Source organism: Oncorhynchus masou, chromosome 23 (genome assembly GCF_036934945.1).
Source record: "Oncorhynchus masou masou isolate Uvic2021 chromosome 23, UVic_Omas_1.1, whole genome shotgun sequence".
Classification (NCBI taxonomy): domain Eukaryota; kingdom Metazoa; phylum Chordata; class Actinopteri; order Salmoniformes; family Salmonidae; genus Oncorhynchus; species Oncorhynchus masou.
The window spans coordinates 36,609,962-36,627,251 of NC_088234.1; the positions used below are offsets into that span (position 1 = coordinate 36,609,962).

The window sequence follows — 17,290 nt, forward strand, 5'->3', positions numbered from 1 at the left end:
GCTGTTATACAAATTTATTGAAAGTGGTGTAGGGGGTAAAACATGAAATTAAATGTATACTGGCAATACGTGCAGCATTAAAATTGTCAAGAAAATAACAGAATTCTTTAACCAGGGGCGGGGCCTTCGCCAGGGTTGCAATCTGAGCCCTTGACTCTTCAAAATTTACATCAACGAATTGGACACTACTCTAGAAAAATCCTCGGCCCCTGGTGTTAGTCTCCACAACTCACATTTTCTGTTACCCACAGCAAATGGCCTACAGCAAAGCCTGGACCTGCTAGAGCGGTACTGCCAGACCTGGGCCTGTCGGTAAACCCCAAAAATACTAAAGTAATGATTTTCCAGAGAAGATCCAGATCTCAGGGAATTAGACCAAAGTTCTCAATTGGTACAAAATATATAGAGAACTGCACACACTACAATTACTTAGGTTTAAAAATAAGCTCAACTGGACACCTTAATGAGGCAGTGAATGAACAGAGAGTGATACCACGCAGAACATTCTACACCATTAAAAAACAAATTCAAATTGAAATACCTAAAAGAATGTGGCTAAAACTAATTGAATTTGTCATTGAACCAATAGCACTTTATGGCAGTGAGGTGTGGGGTCCACTTGCAAAACAAGATTTCATCAAATGGGACAAACACCCCATTGAAACTCTGCATGCAGACTTCTGTCAGATTCTCCTACATGTCCAGAGGAAAACTACAAACAATGCATGCAGGGCAGAATTTGGCCAATATCCACTAATCATATAATTTTTTAAAGCAATTACGTTTTGGAAACATCTAAAATACAGTGACCCCGTCTCATATTATTACCGAGCCATGCAATGCCAAAATTTCAGTCTCTCGATGTGCAAAACTGATAGAGACATACCCCAAGCGACTTACAGCTGTAATCGCAGCAAAAGGTGGCGCTACAAAGTATTAACTTAAGGGAGCTGAATAATTTTGCACGCCCAATTTTTCAGTTTTTGATTTATTAAAAAAGTTTGAAATATCCAATAAATGTCGTTCCACTTCATGATTGTGTCCCACTTGTTGTTGATTCTTCACATAAAAATACAGTTTTATATCTTTATGTTTGAAGCCTGAAATGTGGCAAAAGGTCGCAAAGTTCAAGGGGGCCGAATACTTTCGCAAGGCACTGTATATGCATAGTGGAGCATCTTGTCGTGACAAAATATCCCATTTAAAATGGGAACGTTTTTGATCCAAAAATGAAAATACTGCCCCCTAGTATATAAAAGGTTAAATAAGCATGCCCCTTTCAAAAAATGTAGAACTAAGAACAGATATAGCCCTTGGATCAGACGTGAGTGCCCTCGGCCAGCACAAAAACATCCAGTGACGTACTACACTAGCTTCGAAATGTCCCCGCGATATGCAACTTTTCAGGGAATTCAGGAACCAACACATAAAGTCAGTTAGGAAAGCAAAGGCTAGCTTTTTCAAGCAGAAATGTGCATCCTGTAGCTCTAACTCCAAAAAGATCTGGGACACTAAAGTCCATGGAGAACAAGAGCACCTCCTCCCAGCTGCCCACTGCACTGAGGCTAGGAAACACTGTAACCATGATAAATCCACGATAATTAAGAATTTCAATAAGCATTTCTCTACGGCTGGCCATGCTTTTCTCCTGGCTACCCCAACACCCCAGCCAACAGCTCCGCACCCCCAGCAGCGACTTTCCCAAGCCCCCCCAGTTTCTCCTTCAACCAAATGCAGATGTTCTGAAAGAGCTGCAATACCTGGACCCGTACAAATCAGCTGGGCTAGACAATCTGGAACTTCTCTTTCTAAAATTATCCACCACCATTGTTGCAACCTTTATTACTAGTCTGTTCAAAATCTCTTTCATATTGTCCAAGATTCTTAAAGATTGGAAAGCTGCTGTGGTCATCCCCCTCTTCTAAGGGGGTGACACTCTAGACCCAAACAGTTACAGACCTATACCCATCCTGCCCTGCCTTTCTAAAGTCTTTGAAAGCCAAGTGAACAATCAGATCACTGATCATTTCAAATCCTACCATACCTTCTCCGCTGTGCAATCCGGTTTCCGAGCTGGTCAAGGGTGCACCTCAGCCACGCTCAAGGTACTGTACGATATCATAACCGCCATCGATAAAAGACAGTACTGTGCAGCCGTCTTCAGCGACCTGGCCAAGGCATTCGACTCTGTCAATCACCGTATTCTTATTGGTTTCTCAAATGACTGCATCGACTGGTTCATTAACTGCTTCTCAGACAGAGTTCAGTGTGTCAAATCGGAGGACCTGTTGGTACCCCATCTATGGGGGTACCACAGGGTTCAATTCTCGGGCCGACTTTTTTCTCAGTATATATCAATTATGTTGCTATTGTTGTGGGTGATTCCTTGATCCACCTCTACACAGACGACACCATCCTGTAGACATCTGGCCCTTCTTTGGACACTGTGTTAACAAACCTCCAAACGAGCTTCAATGCCATAGAACACTTATTTCGTGGCCTCCAATTCAAAATTAAATCTAGAATCGGCTTCCTATTTCGCAGCCTCCTTCACTCACGCTGCCAAACATACCCTCGTAAAACTGACTATCCTACCGATCCTCGACTTTGACGATGTAATTTACAAAATTTGCTTCCAACACTATACTCAGCAAACTGGATGCAGTCTATCACAGTGCATCCATTTTGTCACCAAAGCCCAGTATACCACCCACCACTGCGACATGTATGCTCTCGTTGGCTGGCCCTCGCTACATATTTGTCATCAGTCCCATTGGCTCCAGGTCATCTGTAAGTCTTTGCTAGATAAAGCTTGGCCTTATCTTAGCCCACTAGTCACCAATACAATACCCACCCGTAGCACGTGCTCCAGCAGGTACAGTATATCTCACTGGTCATCCTCAAAGCCAACATTTCCTTTCGCCACCATTCCTTCCAGTTCTCTGCTGCCAATGACTGGAACAAATTGCAGAAATCGCTGAAGTTGAAGACATATCTCCCTCACTAACTTTTAAGCATCAGCTATCTGAGCAGCTTACCGATCGCTGCAGCTGTACACAGCCCATCCAACTACCTACCTCATACCCATATTGTTTTTATTTACTTTTTTTGCTCTATTGCACACCAGTATTTCTACTTGCATATCATCATCTGCACATCTATCACTCCAGTAATTAATTGCTAAATTGTAATTAGCTTGCTTTTATTGGCCTATTTATTGCCTTACCTCCTTACTACATTTGCTTACACTGTATATAGATTTTCTATTGTGTTTTTGACTGTACTTTTGTTTATCCCATGTGTAACTCTGTGTTGTTGTTTTCTGTCCCACTGCTTTGCTTTATTTTGGCCAGGTCGCAGTTGTAAATGAGAACTTGTTCTCAACTGGCCTACCTGGTTAAATAAAGGTGAAATAAATAACAAATAAATAAAACTCTATTGTCATACTTGAGTGAAAGTAAAGATACCTTAATAGAAAATTAGTCAGTATAAGTGAGTCACCCAGTAAAATGCTACTTGAATAAAAGGTTTTAAATATGTCTAAAGTAAATGTAATTTTTCAAATATACTTAAGTATAAATAATTTACAATTCCTTAAGCGAACCAGATGGCACAATTTTCTTGTTTGTTTAATTTACGGTATAGACAGGGGCATAGTTCAACACTTAGACATAATTTACAAACTAAACATTTGTCTTAAGTGAGTCCACCAGATCAGAGACAGTATTGAAGACCAGGAATGTTTCCTTGATAAGAACGTGAATTGGACCATTTTCCTGTAGTGCTAAACATTCAAAATGTAACGCGTACTTTTGGGTGTAAAGGAAAATGTATGGAGTAAAAGGTTGATTATTTTCTTTAGGAATGTAGTGAAGTAAAAATATTTTTACTTAAGTACTTTCCACCACTGTGTGTGTACATGTATAACCATTCAGGCATGTGGGGGTTCGGTATGTGAGTGTGTTCCAGGAGAAACTCATTAAGACAGAGGGGAGTGGGAGGAGAAAGCCCAGTAGAGAGGTCTATTTACCCTGTAGTCTGTAGGACTGAGGGGGTGGACACAGCATAGGAGGGTTTATACGGCTTGACTGGCACTATTCTAAAGGCATCAGCATGCTTCAGTTCTGCTAGTGCCTAGCTGAGCTCGGGTAGCCAAACCGAACGAGTGTGCTTGCATACTCACTTAAAAGACCTTCCCGAGAAAAAAGGGGCAATAGTACTGTTTGTCCATTTTGAGATGCCATAGCCAGTATAGGCTTCTTCAAAGTAGTCAGAATGAATCAATTATAACTCAAGTAATCTGTGATTCATTTTTAAGTTATTGCAGAGGAGATTGTAGTCGCTCAATTTTGCATCTGACTATGATGTTTGGTCAGTATTTCTCAAGTGAAAAAAATTGCATGATTTTGTATCATGAGTCATCTCTCATTGAATGTTGAACAACTGCCGACAAGGGTGTTCTCCGTTTTGCTCTACGACCCCCACAAGTGTCACAGTACTCATCTGAAGGTAACCCAGTACAGGTAAAAAAGAAATGAATGGAAGTATGGAGGTATTTTTTTACCAACAAAAACAATTGGTTAAATACAGTGGCTTGCGAAAGTATTCACCCCCTTGGCATTTTTCCTATTTTGTTGCCTTACAACCTGGAATTAAAATGGATTTTGGGGGGGTTTGTATCATTTGATTTACACAACATGCCTACCACTTTAAAGGTACAAAATATGTTTTATTGTTAAACAAACAGGTAATAAGACAACAACAAAAAAGAACTTGAGCATGCATAACTATTCACCCACCCCCCAAAGTCAATACTATATAGAGCCACCCTTTGCAGAAAATACAGCTGCAAGTCTCTTGGGGTATGCCTCTATAAGCTTGGCACATCGAGCCACTGCGATTTTTGCTCATTCTTCAAGACAAAACTGCTCCAGCTCCTTCAAGTTGGATGGGTTCCGCTGGTGTACAGCAGTCTTTAAGTCATAACACAGATTCTTAATTAGATTGAGGTCTGGGCTTTGACTAGGACATTCCAAGACATTTACATGTTTCCCTTAAACCACTCAAGTGTTGCTTTAGCAGTATGCTTAGGGTCATTGTCCTGCTGGAAGGTGAACCTCCATCCTCCATCTGAATCTCTTGAAGACTGAAACAGGTTTCCCTCAAGAATTTCCCTGTATTTAGCACCATTTTTCATTCTTTCAATTCTGAAAAGTTTCCCTGACCCTGCTGACTGGGAAACTGCCACCACTATGTTGCTGCCACCACCATGCTTCACTGTGGGGATGGTGCTCTGGGGGTGATGCGAGGTGTTGAGTTTGTGCCTGACATAGCGTTTTCCTTTATGGCCAAAAAGCTACATTTTAGTCTCATCTGACTCAGAATACCTTTTAGTAATCTGTTTGTGGAGTCTCCCAACATGCCCTTTGGCGAACACCGAATGTGTTATTATTTTCTTTAACTTCTTGCGTCGAGCAATCCCGGATCTGGGATCCTATTTATAGCCTCAAGCTCATTAGCATAACGCAACGTTAACTATTCATGAAAATCGCAAATGAAATGAAATAAATATATTTGCTCTCAAGCTTAGACTTTTGTTAACAACACTGTCATCTCAGATTTTCAAAATATGCTTTTCAACCATAGCTAAACAAGCATTTGTGTAAGAGTATTGATAGCTAGCATAACTATAAGCCTAGAATTCAGCCAGCAACATTTTCACAAAAACAAGAAAATCATTCAAATAAAATCATTTACCTTTGAAGAACTTCAGATGTTTTCAATGAGGAGACTCTCAGTTAGATAGCAAATGTTCAGTTTAAAAAAAAAAATATTATTTGTGTAGGACAAATCGCTCCGTTTTGTTCACGTTTGGCTATGAAAAAAACCTGTATCCAGTTATAGACTCAAGCCATTAGCATAACGTAACGTTAACTATTTATGAAAATCGCAAATGAAATGAAATGAATGTGCTAGCTCTCAAGCTTAGCCTTTTCTTAACAACACTGTCATCTCAGATTTTCAAAATATGCTTTTGAACCATAGCAAAACAAGCATTTGTGTAAGAGTATTGATAGCTAGCGTAGCATTTAGCGTAGCATTTAGCGGGCAACATTTGCACAAAAACCAGAAAAGGATTCAAATAAAATCATTTACCTTCGAAGAACTTCAGATGTTTTCAATAAGGAGACTCTCAGTTACATAGCAAATGTTCAGTTTTTCCTGAAAGATTCTTTGAGTAGGAGAAATTGCTCCGTTTTGTACATCACGTTTGGGTACCAAAAAAAAACGAAAATTCAGTCATCAAAACGGCGAACTGTTTTCCAAATTTACTCCATAATATCGACTGAAACACGGCAAACGCTGTTTAGAATCAATCCTCAATGTGTTTTTCACATATCTCTTCATTGATATATCGTTCGTGGTAGTCTACTTTCTCCGGTGCATCGCTTGGAAAAAGACGTGCAGTTGAAGATGTATCACCGCCTGGTACGGCAACTGCTCCGCCCTCAACCGTAAGGCTCTCCAGAGGGTAGTGAGGTCTGCACAACGCATCACCGGGGGTAAACTACCTGCCCTCCAGGACACCTACACCACCCGATGTTACAGGAAGGCCATAAAGATCATCAAGGACATCAACCACCCGAGCCACTGCCTGTTCACCCCGCTATCATCCAGAAGGCGAGGTCAGTACAGGTGCATCAAAGCTGGGACCGAGAGACTGAAAAACAGCTTCTATCTCAAGGCCATCAGACTGTTAAACAGCCACCACTAACATTGAGTGGCTGCTGCCAACACACTGACACTGACTCAACTCCAGCCACTTTAATAATGGGAATTGATGGGAAATGATGTAAATATATCACTAGCCACTTTAAACAATGCTACCTTATATAATGTTACTTACCCTACATTATTCATCTCATATGCATACGTATATACTGTACTCTATATCATCGACTGCATCCTTATGTAATACATGTATCACTACTTTCATGCCACTTTGTTTAACTCTCATGCCACTTTGTTTACATACTCATCTCATATGTATATACTGTATTACTGCATTGTCGGATACCATCTATTAACATCTGTATCAAATAAAATTGCCTATGCAAATGTAGTCTCTTATGGTCAATCCATCACAAATCAGCATCTTTTTGTGACAATATCTTGTTTAAAAGCTCCCGGGACCCACAGACAATTTTTGCATCTGGAAAATTCAAAAGCTCTCAATTATATGCATATAGCATCTTTTTGTGACAATATCTTGTTTAAAACCCATCCAAAAGTTTCAAGAGGTTAATCTCTTGCGAAGAGCAATCCCGTATCCGGGAGTGTAATTATAGCCTCAAGCTCATTACCATAACGCAACGTAAACTATTTTTGAAAATCGCAAATTAAATGAAATAAATATATTGGCTCACATGCTTAGACTTTTGTTAACAACACTGTCATCTCAGATTTTCAAAATATGCTTTTCAACCATAGCTTCACAAGCTTTTGTGTAAGAATATTGATAGCTAGCATAGCATTAAGCCTAGCATTCAGCAGGCAACATTTTCACAAAAACAAGAAAAGCATTCAAATAAAATAATTTACCTTTGAAGAACTTCAAATGTTTTCAATGAGGAGACTCAGTTAGATAGCAAATGTTCAGTTTTTCCAAAAATATTATTTGTGTAGGAGAAATCGCTCCATTTTTTTCATCACGTTTGGCTAAGAAAAACCCCCGAAAATTCAGTCATTACATTACAATTTTTTCCAAATTAACTCTATAATATCGACAGAAACATGGCAAACGTTGTTTAGAATCAATCCTCAAGGTGTTTTTCACATATCTATTCGATGATAAATCATTCGTGGCAGTTGCCTTTCTCTTCTGAACCAAATGGAAACGTGCATGCAGCTGGATATTACGCAATAATTTCGACGGAGGACACCAGGCGGACACCTGGTAAATGTAGTCTCTTATGGTCAATCTTCCAATGATATGCCTACAAAAACGTCACAATGCTGCAGACACCTTGGAGAAATTACAGAAAGTGTAGGCTCATTCCTTGCGCATTCACAGCCATATAAGGAGACATTGGAACACAGCGCATTCAAAATCTGGAGCATTTCCTGTTTGAAATTTCATTGGTTTCGCCTGTAGCATCAGTTCTATGGCACACACAGATAATATCTTTGCAGTTTTGGAAACGTCAGAGTGTTTTCTTTCCAAAGTTGTCAATTATATGCATAGTCGAGCATCTTTTCGTGACAAAATATCTTGTTTAAAACGGGAACGTTTTTCATCCAAAAATGAAATACTGCCCCCATAGATTCAAGAGGTTAATCAGTATGGCGACTAAGTCAGGGAAAGCTAAATCGAAGTCTAGATATTTTTATTTATTTTGCCTTTATTTAACCAGGTAGGCTAGTTGAGAACAAGTTGTCATTTACAACTGCGACCTGGCCAAGATAAAGCATAGCAGTGTGAACAGACAACACAGAGTTACCCATGGAGTAAACATTTAACAAGTCAATAACACTGAAGAAAAAAAGAAAAAGGGTCTATATACATTGTGTGCAAAAGGAATGAGGAGGTAGACGAATAATTACACTTTTGCAGATTAACACTGGAGTTATAAATGATCAGATGGTCATGGTTGAGATACTGGTGTGCAAAAGAGCAGAAAAGTAAATAAATAGAAACAGTATGGGGATGAGGTAGGTAAACTGGGTGGGCTATTTACCAATAGACTATGTACAGCTGCAGCGATCTGTTAGCTGCTCAGATAGCAGATGTTTGAAGTTGGTGAGGGAGATAAAATCTCAGGTGTACACACAATTTTAGAGGAAATTGATCGGAATAGTGAGACAGAGATTATTGTAGGACGATTAATTTACCGATTCCCAAGTGGAGGAATATTTTGAGCGGAGAGAACATGTTTTGGACTGGTAAGTTCTTCTCATGCTAATGCGCTTGTTTGAAATTAATAATATAAAATATTATTTGTGATTTTTTTTAATTTTAGAAGCAATATATTAAAATGTAATGTAATAAAATGTGAGATGCGTGTCTGCCGCCTCACCCCACATGAAATAGCCTATTTGCGGCTGTTGAGGGGAAGGCAGGCCCACAACAATGGCCAAATTGAAATGGAGACAGTAAATACAGCTGGTCTGCTGTAATATAATAAAGACAGTAGATCTAGCTGGTCTGACATAATATAATAGAGACAGTAGATCTGCTGCTGTTCCAGTTTCAAATGTTCTGCCTGCAGCTATGGAACCCCAAACTGTTCATATTTACTCTTGAGGTGCTGTAATGTTGCATCCTCTGTGATTACTATTATTTGACCCCGTTGGTCATCTATGAACGTTTGAAAATCTCAGCCATGTTCTGTTATAATCTCCACCCAGCACAGCCATAAGAGGACTGGCCACCCCTCATAGCCTGGTTCCTCTCTGGATTTCTTCCTAGGTTTTGGCCTTTCTGGCAAGTTTTTCCTATCCACCGTGATTCTACACCTGCATTGCTTGATGTTTGGGGTTTTAGGCTGGGTTTCTGTACAGCACGTTGAGATATTAGCTAATGTACGAAGGGCTATATAAATACATTTGATTTGATAAAGGACTGAGGGTCTTCCAAATATTGAGAGTGTGTAAATAGTTACCCATGTTATTTTGTACAAGTATTTATTTTTGTCCATTTTTTTTGGGGGGGGGTGTGTAGAATACCATTTTGGCATTTTGTTCATAGTTATTTGTTTCAAAATGTATACCTTCACCAATTTGGCCACATTTGGGCTACTTGTGTGGGACACCTGAGTGACTTCATGATAAATGTCATGTAGCACATTCATTTTCGAAGTTATCATTCTGAAACTTTGCACAAGTACTGTTGCCCTTTTATGCGTTTCACTGAAATTGTCCCATCATCCAATCTGAATGTTTGTTTTATCTTGTTCATTTTAAAGATGATACAACAATAAAAAGAAAAAATGTATGATTTTTTTTATTGTATCATCTAAACCAGATCTATTGTGTTATATTCTCCTACATTCAATTCACATTTACACAAACTTCAGAGTGTTGTCTTTCAAATGGTACCAATAATATGCATATCCTTGGTTCTGTGCCTGCGGTACAGTCAGATAGATTTGGGTATGTCTTCAGGCGGAAATTGAAAAAAGTAGGGTGGTAGCTAAAAGAGGTTAAAGGTGTAAAAACGTGTTAAGTACAGTAGCAAATATCGAATCCTGTTCAAAGTTCTATACATACAATGTTGGAGCGCCAGTTTGCTGTCTAACGTATCAAAGAACTAAAAACATGGTATTACCGTAAAGAGATTGTGTGGTCCTTCAGAGCATGGGGCTTGCAAAGCCAGGATTGTGGGTTTAAGTCCAGCTGGGGGCCACCCATATGAAAATAAATGTTTTGTGAATGACTGAGAGCTAATGTGCATATGTGTGTCTCCCTCAGATTCACAGAATTCCTGGAGCCCTTTGAGAGAGTAATCCAACCAGAGGAGCTATGGCTCTACAAAAACCCCTTGGTGGAGTCAGACCACATCCCTAAGAGGGTCATGTTCGTAAGTGACACACAAACAGACAGATAGGAGCACACACATGCACACACCATCATCATCACCATCACCATCATCCTCATCCCACTCATTCTATTACCTCTCACATTTTAGACTCAAATGAACGAATTCAGATGGTCTGTGAACTGGAGAAATTAGTCATTCAGGATAATCAATATCTTGTAATACATCAAATTCTCTATTGACATATGTTCTAAGCATTCATCAAAAGATGTGAAAAGTGCATCACAGAGCCATATTGATCAATCGTCCTTAAAGAAATGTCCTGCAAGTCTCTACGGAAAGAATAGGGGCAGTGGAAGTCCATGGAGGACATTGCCAATCAATTTTCACAAACATAACAAAATCTCCAGGACACATTTTTCAGTTGGAAGCATATAAAAGACAAGCAAATCAACTACTGTAAATCTAAACACCCCAAACTCCTAAATGCTGATTGCCATGCAGAGACGAATCGGGTCCCATTTTTACGGTCTTTGTTATGACTCGGCACCAGGGATTGCACTCCAAACCTTCCAATCTCAGGGCAGACCATAAGGCCACTGAGTTGGCTCTTTCATGTGTTAGTGCTGTCTTATTGTTGAGGGATATGTTGTACTGTAAGGCCAAAAGTTTTGAGAATGACACAAATATTAATTTCCACAAGTTTGCTGCTTCAGTGTCTTTAGATATTTTTGTCAGATGTTACTATGGAATACTGAAGTATAATTACAAGCATTTAATAAGTGTCAAATGATTTTATTGACAATTACATGAAGTTGATGCAAATAGTTAATATTTGCAGTGTTGATCCTTCTTCTTCAAGACCTCTGCAATCCGCCCTGGCATGCTGCCAATTAACTTCTGGACCAAACCCTGGCTGATGGCAGCCCATTCTTGCATAATCAATGCTTGGAGTTTGTCAATTTGTGGAGTTTTGTTTTTCCACCCGCCTCTTCAGGATTGTCCACAAATTCTCAATGGGATTAAGGTCTGTGGAAATTCCTGGCCATGGACCCAAAATATTGACGTTTTGTTCCTCGAGCCACTTAGTTATCACCTTTGCCTTATAGCAGGGTGCTCCATCATGCAGGAAAAGGCATTGTTCATCACCAAACTGTTCCTGGATGGTTGGGAAAAGTTGCTCTCGGAGGATGTGTTGGTACCATTCTTTATTCATGGCTGTGTTCTTAGACGAAATTGTGAGTGAGCCCACTTCCTTGGCTGAGAAGCAACCCCACACATGAATGGTCTCAGGATGCTTTCATGTTGGCATGACTCGAGACTGATGGTAGCTCTCACCTTATCTTCTCCGGACAAGCTTTTTTCCGGATGCCCCAAACAATCGGAAAGGGGATTCAGAGAAAATTACTTTACCCAGTCCTCAGCAGTCCAATCACTGTACCTTTTGCAGAATTTCAGTCTGTCCCTGATGTTTTTCCTGGAAATAAGTGGCTACTTTGCTGCCCTTCTTGACACCAGGCCATCCTCAAAGTCTTCACCTCACTGTGTGTGGAAATTCACTCACACTTGCCTGCTGCCATTCCTGAGCAAGCTCTGTACTGGTGATGGCACAATCAACTTTAGGAGACGGTCATGGCGCGTGTTGGACTTTCTTGGGTGCCCTGAAGCCTTCTTCCTCAGCAATTGAACCTCTCTCCTTGAAGATCTTGATGATCCGATAAATGGTTGATTTAGGTGCAATCTTACTGGCAGCAATATCCTTGCCTGTGAAGCCATTTTTGTGCAAAGCAATGATGACGGCATGTGTTTCCTTGCAGGTAATCATTTTTGACAGAGGAAGAACAATGATTCCAAGCACCACCCTCCTTTTGAAGCTTCCAGTCTGTTATTTGAACTCAATCAATATGACAGAGTTATCTCCATCCTTGTCCTCTTCAACACTCACACCTGTGTTACCTCGAGAATCACTGACATGATGTCAGCTGGTCCTTTTGTGGCAGGGCTGAAATGCAGTGGAAATGTTTTTGGGGATTCAGTTTATTTACATGGCAAAGAGGGACTTTGCAACTAATTGCAATTCATCTGATCATTCTTCATAACATTCTGGAGTTTATGTAAATTGCCATCATACATACTGAGGCAGCAGCTTTTGTGAAAATTAATATCTGTGTCATTCTCAAAACTTTTGGTCACGGCTGTAGAATAATAGTGAAGACATCAAAACTATGAAATATCACATGGAGTCATGTAGTAGCCAAAAAAGTGTTATTAGATTAAACAAATTATGAGATTAGATTATTCAAAGTAGCCAGCTGTTGCCTTGAGGACAGCTTTGCACAATCTTGGCATTCTCCCAACCAGGAATGCTTTCACAACAGTCTTGAAGGAGTGCTGCTTTTCCTTTACTCTGCGGTCCAACTCATCCCAAACCATCCCATTTGGGTTGACGTTGGGTGATTGTGTATATAGACTCTGAAGGATTAACCTGTTGTTTCATATGAACAAACTTGTCCATTTTATCTCCCATTGGCACAAAATACTAGGCTACTTGCCTGCTTGCAGTGCAATACACCCACCACTAGAAACTGTGTGTATGCATGGTCTAAAGTTTATGTACATTCATACATCATGTTAAATTTTTATAAATGACAACTTTGCATTTACAACTTGCATGTTTTGGGATATATTTTGTAACCACTTTGTCGAAATTAGAGACGTGAAATATCTGAAAATGTAACTAGCTAGACTATCTTACCTGTATACATCATCGAAGTGTTTTCTCCGTCTCCTTAGCTATCATACTTAAATTCCACTGATTTCAAAATTTGGTCCTCCAGAAAGTGGAGAGCATACACATAATTTTAGCTAGCCAGCCTGCCACACTTCAACTTGACAGTAGGCTTATACAGTTTAATAGTAATAGTTGGCATTATGGTTAATTGTTTAGCTAGTTAGCTAGCTGCATGTCTTAACAACAAACCCCACTATGCAAATATCAATTTAAATAGAATGTCACTGCAACAACTGTTGACAGACATACTAGCTGGTAAATTTGCTCTGGTTATCTACTGCAATTTCAGACCACAGGTAAGCTAGCTGGCAAAATTTTCAGATATTACACATTTCAAATTTTGACAAAAAGTGGTTTCATTTCACGTTAAAGTGTACTGTTAGCTAGCTAGCTAACGTTATCTGGCTGGCTGGCTCGCTATCTAATGTTACGTGTATGATCTTATTATTCGTATCTCAGGCCCATTTGCTTGACTAGTTATAGCCTAATGTTAGCTAGCTAATATAAAACCTGGTTGGTTAGCTACCTGCAGATTCATGCAGGGTAGTAATGTCATGAGTCACGGTTCACCTAGATAGCTACATGTCTCAAAAAAAGACTCTCGTCAGAGTGTGCAAGAGCGCAGAATAATTGATGAATTTACAAAATGCTCAACACCAGTACTTTGAATAAGGCCGGTGTCAGTAAACGTTGGCAAAAAAGCGTAATTAAATTGCGGATAACATAAAAACAGCCTAACCAGCTCTACTTTGGCAAGTAAAATGGTCAGAGCGGGGTGTTCTCTCATTATGGAAGTAGCTAGCAAGCTAGCCAATGTTAGCCATTTAGCTTTGGTGCTTCACTGACGTTGTGAGGTCAGAATGCTCGGATCAACCCTACTCCTCGGCCTGCGTGTCCAGTGTGTGCTTGTACGCTCCGAGAGAAAAATGCTCTGAATTTACAAATGGACAAATCTGACACCACAGTTGCAGTCACCAAAGCTCTGGATAACATAACAGCCAAACCAGCTCTGCTATGGCGAGTAAATGTTCAGTGAGCTGTTCTCTCATTTGTGTGTGGAAGTGGCTAGCAAGTTAGCCTGGTTGCCTGACTGCTTTTTTTCCTTTGTATTATTATTATGAACAAAACCAACACAAAAACAGAAATATACAAAACAAGAGTACATAAACATTACATATCGAGATACATTTCATTTGTCAAAAAGATTTATGGTAGGTATAGTTTTTACACTTAATATTTCAATTCTATCTTAAACAATGTGAAGAGGGGTTTGTTCTCCACCCACTTTAGTTTAAATCAAGGTCCATATAATTTGGATCAAAATAAAACAGAGTCTTTGAAATTAACATTAATAGTAGCTAATTTTAAAATGAAATCTTACTCACTCCAAAATCTTCCGACATAAGAACAGTACCAAAATAGATGATAATGATTCTCTGGGTCACAACCACACATTTGTTATCAATAGCGCTTTTTTTCTTTTTTTAAGGGGTGAATCAGCTTAATATTGTGGAAATATTGTTGCATCCATCAATGTAATTGTCTGCATAATTTTCAATCCCCCATATCTTTTTGGGGGTAAATATATACATACTGTGGCAGACCAGGAGGTTTGGTCAAGACATTTACCCAGATCAGACACAGACAGAGAAGGATTAGCTCAGTTTCACAGGTGTTTATTTAGATAGTTGATCAAAAACCAAAGAATAGGTCTCCCCCATGAGACCCTCTCCGGGATACCGACTTTCGGGGTTCCGGGTCTGGCACAAAACTGAACTCCCTTTTGTTACCTCTGCAACCATCAACAATAAAACGGGAGTCCTTTCTTCCCCTCTCTTCCCCCACCCCCTGTGTGCTGCACTTCTGGCAGATTTATGGGCCTTGCACAGCTGGTAAGCAATCCGCCCTTGATTTACTCACCAGCTCCCAATCAGCCCCAATTAGTTCTGGCTGGAGAGCCCGTCGAGACCTGGCACGTCCAGCAGATGGAGACATCGCCCCGTGAGGTCTCCATCTGTTACCAGGCCTCGACGAGTCTCCCCCTGGTGGCTGACCTGCTGTACGCCACAATACATATACTCATTTATACATATACATACCTATATAGATATACATACTTTTTTTTTGAATATACCATTATTATTCCCTGCCAACCCTACCACCCTTCCCCCAATTGGAGTAAACTAATAAACAAAAACACTTAGGCTTCTACCTTCAGTTTATACATCTTATACACATTTTACAGACACAATCTATTTTACAACAGTTATATTTTGTTTGTTTTTAGTCCTTCCTCTATTTCTGATGTCCATCCAGTTTGATTTTTACTTGTAACTGTGCTATTTCTTAAAATTTCTGAACCTATATAAATGTTACAGATCCCGTATGTTTTACATTGGTTATCTTGTTATTAGTCCCACCCTCCATTCAACCTCTCCCATCTATCTCTCAACACCATCCATTTTGGATTTCTATTTGCCATATATTTTTCAACTGTGCTGTGATGCATCACAAAAAGTACTGAACCTTTCTATTTTCATAGCTTCTGGAGATTGTAAATGCTAAAATAATTATTATATAATTGATTGATTGACTATGGCTTTTCAAATCACCCAGAAATTGCTATCTGCAGCATTAGTTTTAGGCAAATTCTTCAGCCATTCCTTGACCTGTGACCAAAAACGAGCTACATGTGGACAATACCAAAATAAATGATCTAATGACTGCCTCCTCACAACAAAATCTGCAGAACTGGGAAGATTGTATCCACAGATATATAACATTCTATTGGTTGCAAGAATTTTGTATAGTTTTGAAGTTTTGAATCCGGCGTTGTTTTGTGTATCAATTCATAAACAATATGCCATGGAATGGGAACCTCAAAAATCTTTTCCCAACTATTTTGCAATTTATATGGCACAGCAGTCAGTTCTTTGGTCCCTAAATGAAAGTGGTATATGTTTTTATTTATCACCCTTTTCTTTAACCATTTATGTTCTTTAGTACAGGGCCGACATACAAGTTCCATACTTTTTTCCCCTTCTACATGCCTCTTCCATTTTTGTGGTAATGGTGCAATTAGTTGGGTAGGGCATTTTGGGTAGAGCAGACATTTCCGTATGTCTGTGTTAGCTGCATGTGTGACATAACTCCACCAGTCCTATTTATGATATCATTCACTAAAATTAGACCTTTTAAAAAAATTCTTCATGAAAATGTTTTTTTAACCAATTAGTATATTTCAGTTGAACGACAATATTTGTTGTAATATTTGTGCTGTCTTTTTGGGTGGATTAAAATTGAAATTGCAACTAACTTTCTAAAGGCTTGTTTGAAAAAATAATGATATTTTGGAGATGATGTCCTTTTCAAACACCTGAAAGTAAGCAGGTGTAATCTAAATAAAGGAAAAAAGGCCATTCTTGAACATAGGATGAGACATTCCTACCAATTTACTAGAGAACCAGTTTGGATTTAATTATAAATTTTGTATGACTGATGATTTAATGAGAGGTCTAATGCCTTAATATTTAATCATTTCTGTCCTCCGAATTCATATGTGTTACATAAATAAGCACTTTTAATTTGGCCATGCCAAATAACATTTTTTTTCATATAATTTAAAACCTCTTGAAGCTAGGTTGCACTATTTTTAAGTTTGGAAAAATAACGCTCCAAAAGTAAACGGCCTATTTTTCAGGACCAGATGCGAGAATATGCATATCATTGACAAGATTAGGGTAGAAAATACTCTAAAGTTTCCAAAACTGTCAAAATATTGTCTGTGAGTATAACAGAACTGATATTGCAGGCGAAACCCTGAGGAAAATCCAATCAGGAAGTGCCTCTTATTTTGAAACCCTTCTGTTCCTATGCATGCCTATCCTCCATTTAAAGGGATATCAACCAAATTCCTTTTTCCCTAAGGTGTCAGTCTTTAGACATAGTTTCAGGCTTTTATT

The 17,290-nt window shown here is 39.2% G+C and overlaps 1 protein-coding gene across 1 annotated transcript in view; it reads left to right on the forward strand.

The window, feature by feature from the left end:
* The window catches only part of LOC135509964 (phospholipid phosphatase 4-like), a 119,750-nt gene that overhangs the window by 23,911 nt on the left and 78,549 nt on the right, over window positions 1–17,290 (forward strand). Inside the window, exon 2 of the mRNA XM_064930783.1 lies at window positions 10,471–10,579. Within this exon, the coding sequence (XP_064786855.1) occupies window positions 10,471–10,579 (109 nt within the window). The remainder of the gene's footprint in view (window positions 1–10,470; window positions 10,580–17,290) is intronic.